Below are 7,230 nucleotides of genomic sequence, written 5' to 3' on the forward strand. Positions count from 1 at the left end.
AGGTGGGTTTGATCTGTCTGGAAATCTCGTGGATTTTATGTTTTTTTGTGTCCCAATTTGTGGCCGGTAATGCGGCCACCCGCGGCTAGGGTCGCAGCCGCCGAAGTTTAAGAGAATGCTTTTCAATTGGTGGCCGGAGCACGTGATACCACTTTTCATTTGACGGCTCGTCTCTCTTCTTGATTCTGCTCAGTCGATATCTTTTCCACAGCCAGCAAAGGAACAGTCCACATGCGAGAGAATCAGGCATGGGCAAACCAGTCGTTACAGTCTGGCTCGTGCAGTCGATTCTTTAGCTTTTTGAACCACTAGCTCCGCACAACGCCATCCGATCAGGTACGCATTGACTTGGGTATGGTTGCAAGTCAAGATTGGACAGACGCTCATGTCGGCCACTCTCAAGCCTTGGATCCCTTCAACTTCGAATTGGCTGTTCACGACACGTCTAGGGTCGTCACTTCGTCCCATGACACAGCTTCCCATGCTGTGAAATCCTTGTGTTAAATTATCGCGGATGAAGTTGTCCAAATCGGCCTCACTGTCTCCAGCGGGCGCCAAAAGAGGCTTTTGTATTATCTTGCTCAATGCGTCTGTGCGTACCAAGCGAAGGGTCTCTCGAACCGTTTCAATGGCGACGCGATGGTCGAGTGGGTGGTTCAGATATCGTGGATCAACCAAGGGCAAGTCGTACGGGCTGCGACTTCTAAGCTTGAGATGTCCTTCACTCAGGCAATTTTGATTCAGACCCTCAATGACCAGGACACTGGCATCCGGTGGGCATGGCCCCGTGTAGAAGAGAGGACCAGAATGCATCCAAATCTCAGTGCTTGGCCTGGTAGGCTTTTCGAGGAAGCCTTGAGTAGCCTTGTCGACCTGGTTGAACTCGTTCGAGGACAAGACTGCCGGTAGGCGTGGGAATATCAGAGCCGCACTAGCACCGAACACCGCCATTGGTCCCGTTTTGCTGAGCGCGTATTCCTCCCCAGCCACCTTCAGCAGCTCGGGCGAGTTGAGCAGCTGATTATGACCTGCGATCTCGGGGTTAACGATGTATTCGCAGGCAAACGCACTATGATCCCGTATGTTTTGGCCCACTGCTGGTGACTCGACGACTACTGGTATGGATAACGCTTCCAGGTCCGCCTTAGGGCCAATGCCGGATAATAACAGGAGCTGTGCGGACTGAAATGTTCCGGCCGCGAGAATCACCTCCTGCTTAACTCCAATACAGACTGCTCGTTGTGCACCACCGGATGATGACGAGAGTTTAGACGGTACTAGCTCGACGCCTGCGGCCTTGGTGGCTTGGAACAAGACTCGCGAGCAGAGCGTGTTGTTGAGTATAGTCAAGTTCGAAAGTCTTTGTCGTTGAGCTTGACCGAGGAAAGCATTCGCACTCGTCACCCGCACACCGTCTCCGACACTGAATTGAGCAACCGCAAAGCCGATCGGATCTCCGTCGTTATTGTCAGGGTTCAAGGCATGGCCAGCTTCTTCCGATGCTTCCAGACAATGAACAATAAGATCCTGCCAGACTGGATTGAATTGGACTGCGATAGGGCCGCCTCTACCATGAGCTCCAGGCGTCGGCTTCGCATATTTCTCCAACCCAGGCGGACAACCTGGCCGAAAGTCCTCAAGCGTATTGAGTACGTCCTTCACGCTCTCCCATTGCCACCACGGGTCGTCCACCAGTCGCGCCCAGTCATCATAATCGGCCGAAGGCCCTTTGACCCAGGCCATGAAGTTGTTCGCAGAGCAGCCACCTAAACCTCGCCCACGTGGATACACTATTTGCCGATTCCTGAGCTCACTTTGTGGCGCCGTCTGATACAGCCAGTTACCATCGGCGCTCCCAAACTTCGGCTTGGTCAGACCCGGCACCAGATTAGCTGGGTCCGTTGAATCATCACTGCCAGCCTCAACCAGCAGAATGCGACATTCTGGAAGGTCTAAGGCGAGCCTTGATGCGATCAGGCACCCCGAGGTGCCCCCTGAGAACAATCAGCCTTGTCTGCGGTCTTAATTCCGTGGCCTTGCCTCCTACGACAACATAGTCAAAATCCGTGCCGTCCAATGCCTCCATGTCGGCCATGACGAACGATTGACGGACCCCGAACAAGCTTGGGGGCGTGATCCGGAAGATCCGGCTGATTTATAAGGATCTCGCACGATCTACCATATTCTTGTGGCTGATCTGCACCTTGCAGGTGATACACCTACTTCGATATGGCCACGAACTCGACTTGCCCGAGTTATTCACGAGGATTATCGGTGGCTATCAGGCAACTAACTAGTGATTGCCGCGATGGTGCACGATCTCCCTGCACGGGTCTTGATCCGAATCCCCAAGCCTGGGACACCCATGGGACTTCCCTACAAGGACCGCCTAGACCGGTATAGTCCCAAGTCTTATCTGCGCCTTGACAGCACGGTTGCAAACGTGGGCGCTGGGCGTCAAAGAGTGGGGGAATACACCTTGCTTTACGATTGGCCCAAGACCTCACAGATAACGGGCCCATAATGCTCCACGACGCTTGTGGACGCTTCTATCACAGATCACCCAATGTCAAGATGATAGCGGACCCGTCAACTACTTGGTAGAAGCTTAACCGATAACTTAAATCCACGATATCATCGCCAAAGACCCTTGGAACTACTTCAATGACTTGAGATTCATTCTGGACGGAAGTAGAAGGACGTTTTGACAACTCACGTCGTGTACAACAGGAGCTGATACTGCTCGCGCGATCAAAGCCAAGCTGTGAGATCCTTTTTGCCGGAGCATTTTGGTATACCAATACCATACACAAATCAAGATGACCCTCACCGAGGCCAACACGTCGACTACGCCGACCGAGAAGTCTTTTCAAGAGACACCAAAGGAGGAGCATGCTCACAGACATGCTCATGCTGCGCCGCACGATTTGCTTGGTAAGTGTGAAGAGTGAAGCGTCACATCCGATAAAAGCTCGATGCTGACGTGGCCTGTGCGATAGATGCCATGGAGGCTGGCACCGTCCAGGCAGAGGAAGAACCTAAGATCCTGCATGGCTGGAACGTGAAGCTCGAGAAACTCCTCGGCGTCGAGGCTCGCGGTATCGAACGAGTTGAAGAAAGCGACAGACCTGACAAGGCTACCATCGGCGACTTTGTCCAGATCATCCTGCTTTGGTTCTCTGCCAATTTGACCCTGAACAACCTGGCTATCGGCCTGCTGGGACCATTGGTCTTCTATGTCGGACTGAAAGATGCAATGTTGGTCGGGACCTTCGGAACGATCGCAGGGTCTGTGGGTACTGCATACATTTCCACCTTTGGTCCTTTGAGCGGGAATAGAACTCTGGTAGGTTGACGACCGCCACATCCTCCCCTCGGGAGGTTACCTAAAGCTAATAAGTAACCCAAGGTCGTTGCACGATACACCTTCGGATGGTGGCCTTCGAAAATCGCCGTCCTATTGAACATGGTTATCATGCTTGGCTACGGCCTCGTCGACTGTCTCATCGCGGGCCAGCTTCTGTCTGCCGTGGCCAACGGCTCGATGACGGTCATCGTGGGAACCATCATTGCGGCAATCATATCTCTCGTCGTGGCCTTGTTCGGTATCAAGCTCTTCCACACCTACGAGCGATACGCCTTCATCCCACAAATTCTCGTCTTGTTCATCTTGATTGGCGTTGCCGGCCCGAAATTCAATGCCAGCAGCGCCACCGTCGGACCGAGCGAAGTCGCCGTTGCAGACAGGTATGCTACGCCCTTGTGTTTTCGATCGATCCGTTACTTTACTCCAGATATGATTTTATTTACTAACGGTTCGTGTTGCAGGGTCAGCTTCTTCTTCCTCGCCGCATCGGCACCACTAGCCTGGTCCCCGGCAGCATGCGATTTCTTCGTGTACTTCCCACCGAGTTGCAATCGATGGAAAGTCTTCGGCAGTACTCTCCTCGGTCTTGGATTGAGTTCAGTCATCATGGTCCTCATTGGTGTCGGTCTAGGCAGCGGCGCGTTAGCCAACACCGAGTGGGCCGACGCCTACGATGTATCTGCGGGCGCGCTGGTCGTGCAAGCACTTCGACCGCTGGGCTCGTTTGGCGACTTCTGCGCCGTCATCCTGTCACTGGGTCTGATTGCGAACAACATCCCCGGTACCTACTCCGCCGCGCTGTGCTTTCAGCTGTTGGGCCGCTGGTTCCGACGCGTGCCTCGCTGGTTCTGGGTCATTGTCTCTGTAATCATCTACACAGTCTGTGCCTGCGCCGGGCGAAACCAGCTCTTCGCCATCTTTGAAGATTTTCTCGCGCTCATGGGCTACTGGACCATCATGTGGTGCACCATGACGCTTGAGGAGGAACACATCTTCAGACGGAAAATTGGGTACAACTGGTCCGACTGGAATAAGCCGTCCAAATTGCCGCTGGGCGTCGCTGCGTTCACCGCGTTCTGCATCGGATGGGTGGGCGCAGTGTTGTGTATGTACCAGGTCTACTTCATTGGACCCATTGCTAAAATGGTGGGCGATGGAATTGATCTGGGGTTCCCCGTCGCAGCCGCATGGACCGGATTGTGTTATCCTCCGTTGAGATGGCTCGAGTTGAAGTATCTGAAGAGATGAGATGAGGACAATTGTGGCTGATTTCGCGACTCACCCTCCTTCAGTTTGATGAGGCTGTGCTTGGGGATGGGGATATCGACGCTGGATCGTGATCTTACGTCGATGGCTATGTAATTGTGTAATATACCATGTACGGATACCAGGAGACCATATGATGCCTTTTTGAACAGCATTCCAGTCTAGGCTGCGACTTAGGCCTAACTTAGTGAACTTGACTTACTAACTTTAACTTACGTACCTGGTAGTATACTGAATTTGACTGGGCCAGTCCGGTTGAAGCCATCCTTCGAGACGCTTTCGTATGTGTTGCCCACCAAATGCGTGTCATTGATGAGGGAATGGTCCTGCCCGGGAACAGCAGTGAGGGGACCTGACCGCGCCAACTGTGCAATCTCTCCCTGTCTCTCTAGCAGAACTAGATACTGCACGACCCAGGCCCAGGCCGATGTCTCTACCACGTATGTCCCGCAAAGCAAAATGCCGACACGTTGGGAGATAATCCGAGACGCACTCTGAAACGGTGGAGTGATGGCTGCGGACCTGACACGTGAAATGTGGTGTGACGGCGACTGCTGACCACGCTTTACATATTGAGGACAGCCAACTCACCTCACCTAGCAGGTACACAGTCCTAGGGATGTCCTCCACTGCCATGAGAAGAATAGCTGTCCCTCATTCATCACCACCAAGCCGACTTCTGCCCACCGTAGTGCGATTACTTCTACCCCACAATATCCCTTGATTGGCCGCATATAAACGACCACCCATATGCCCACACGACAGCTTCTGGCGACAGCTGCGTTCTCCGTCTCTATTCTCGTCCTGTCTATGCTCTTTCGACCATTCACCAGCAGATTGATATCTACGACGATCATGTCGACGCCCAACAAACACGTCATAATTGTGGGAGCAGGGTTGGCAGGGCTCTCAGCAGCGTCTGAGCTCGTCTCACGAAATGTGCCCGTGGTCATCCTGGAACGCCAGCAGAAACCTGGAGGTAACTCGATCAAAGCGTCGAGTGGTATCAATGGTGTACCGACACGCTTCCAAGTCAACTCCTCAGATTCGGTGGAAAGCTTCTACAATGACACCGTCAGGTCCGTCAGCCCCGGTGTTATGAAGACCATGACAGAGGCTCGACAGGGGCTGATAACTGTCTTGACGGAATCCTCTGCACCGGCAATCTCCTGGCTTGTTGATGACAAGGGGATTGACTTGTCTCGGGTAGCCGAGCTGGGCGGACACAGTCATCCCAGAACGCATCGCGGAGCAGGACAAACACCACCTGGGGCGAGCATTGTCACGACATTGTTAAAGCAGTTACAGACCACCAGTCTAGCCAAGATCGAGACGAACTCGGCCGTTACCAAGATTCTGAAAGTGAAGGACGAGGTCGTTGGAGTCGTGGTTTCTCACGAGGGCAAGACGGAAAAGCTGGAAGGCCCAGTGATATTCGCCAGTGGCGGATTTGCTGGTGACTCTACTGGTCTTCTCGCACGACATCGGCCTGATCTGCATGGCTTTCCTTCGACGAATGAGGCACTTCCTAGCAGTTCGGATCTCTTGACTGAAGTTGGTGCTCAATTGCTGGACATGGATCAGGTCCAAGTGCATCCGACAGGATTTGTCGACCCCAAAGAACCGTTTAAGGTAACAAAGTTTCTGGCTGCAGAGGTGCTGAGAGGAGAAGGAGGTATTCTGCTGAGGCACGGGGCCAGATTCATTGATGAAATGCAGACACGGAAAGTGGTCACTGATGCGATAATGGCCGAAGCACCGAACACCACAGAACCGATCAAACAGTGGGACATCCTGCTCTTGCTGGACGAGAAGACGTATGAAGCAACGAAATCTCACGTCGACTTCTACCTCTGGAAAGGCTTGATGCAGAAGACGACGATCTCGGAGTTGAAGAATTCGGACACGGCTCTCAAGAGTGTTCAGGAGTACTGTGATATCGTGCAAGGCAAGAAGCCTGATCATCTCGGAAAGACTTACTTTGGAAATTGGACTTTGCAGGATCCCAAGCCCGACACCGTCATGTATGTTGGTCATGTCACTCCTGTCGTGCATTACACCATGGGTGGTGCCCTGTTCAGTCCTGAGGCTGAGGTACTGGATTCAAGCGGGCGAGCGATCAACGGACTTTGGGCCGCCGGTGAGGTTACAGGGGGCATTCATGGCGCGAACCGACTGGGAGGAAGTAGTCTGCTCGAATGTGTGGTTTTCGGGCGCATAGCTGGTCGAAAGGCTGCAGAGTTTGTGCAGACAAAGAGCAAGTAGATAAGTTAAGCAACAGAGAGCAAGGTAGTAGGATAGTTGAGCTAGGGTCGAGGCGGGCTTGAGTAGAGGATGTCGTACAACTCTCATGCGGCCAGCCGTCGGCCGAAGATGGAATGGCGAAATGGTTCGACACTGTGTAAGGATACGCACCACAAGCATATGCCTCACGAAAATGGCGATACACCTCCTGATGCCCAACCCGCTGGTGAATGGAGAAGGTGCGACTATCACCATGACCATGTACGTGCACAAATCTTCGCTCACTGAATGCTTCACTACATGTTCAATGCCTCAAGACAGCCACGATCACGCTCAAAATTCCCTGCCCCCCC

At 53.2% G+C, this 7,230-nt stretch overlaps 3 protein-coding genes across 4 annotated transcripts; 2 read left to right on the top strand and 1 right to left on the bottom strand.

Moving 5' to 3' along the window:
• Positions 1-264: 264 nt before the first annotated feature.
• PV05_04728 (uncharacterized protein) lies at positions 265-2,367 on the bottom strand (the record flags this gene model as incomplete). The annotated part of the gene is made up of 2 exons (XM_013461158.1): positions 265-1,994; positions 2,295-2,367. 2 exons carry the CDS (start codon positions 2,365-2,367, stop codon positions 265-267), a joined length of 1,803 nt encoding a protein of 600 aa, XP_013316612.1.
• A 20-nt stretch (positions 2,368-2,387) lies between these two features.
• PV05_04729 lies at positions 2,388-4,771 on the top strand. Of its 2 annotated transcripts, XM_013461159.1 has the most exons (4): positions 2,388-2,934; positions 3,000-3,346; positions 3,410-3,747; positions 3,829-4,771. In XM_013461159.1, exons 1-4 carry the CDS (start codon positions 2,820-2,822, stop codon positions 4,613-4,615), a joined length of 1,587 nt encoding a protein of 528 aa, XP_013316613.1. In that variant the 5' UTR covers positions 2,388-2,819; the 3' UTR covers positions 4,616-4,771. The 2 variants fall into 2 exon arrangements, with proteins under 2 accessions (XP_013316613.1, XP_013316614.1); XM_013461160.1 differs by lacking the exon at positions 2,388-2,934 and having other exon boundaries at positions 2,942-3,346.
• Positions 4,772-5,245: 474 nt separating this feature from the next.
• On the top strand, positions 5,246-7,221 carry PV05_04730 (uncharacterized protein). Its single transcript, XM_013461161.1, has one exon. The coding sequence runs from the start codon at positions 5,384-5,386 to the stop codon at positions 6,896-6,898; it is 1,515 nt and encodes a 504-aa protein (XP_013316615.1). The 5' UTR covers positions 5,246-5,383; the 3' UTR covers positions 6,899-7,221.
• The last annotated feature ends 9 nt before the right edge of the window (positions 7,222-7,230 follow it).

This window comes from Exophiala xenobiotica (assembly GCF_000835505.1).
Source record: "Exophiala xenobiotica strain CBS 118157 unplaced genomic scaffold supercont1.3, whole genome shotgun sequence".
Classification (NCBI taxonomy): Eukaryota; Fungi; Ascomycota; class Eurotiomycetes; order Chaetothyriales; family Herpotrichiellaceae; genus Exophiala; species Exophiala xenobiotica.

What these genes read in the sequence shown, in the direction of transcription:
- PV05_04729 (XM_013461159.1), top strand. Translation starts at nt 2,820, where the DNA reads ATGACCCTCACCGAGGCCAACACGTCGACTACGCCGACCGAGAAGTCT. An exon ending in TGCGCCGCACGATTTGCTTG is followed by an intron (nt 2,935 to 2,999) that starts GTAAGTGTGAAG and finishes CCTGTGCGATAG; the next exon opens with ATGCCATGGAGGCTGGCACC. An exon ending in GAAGTCGCCGTTGCAGACAG is followed by an intron (nt 3,748 to 3,828) that starts GTATGCTACGCC and finishes TTCGTGTTGCAG; the next exon opens with GGTCAGCTTCTTCTTCCTCG.
- PV05_04730 (XM_013461161.1), top strand. Translation starts at nt 5,384, where the DNA reads ATGCCCACACGACAGCTTCTGGCGACAGCTGCGTTCTCCGTCTCTATT.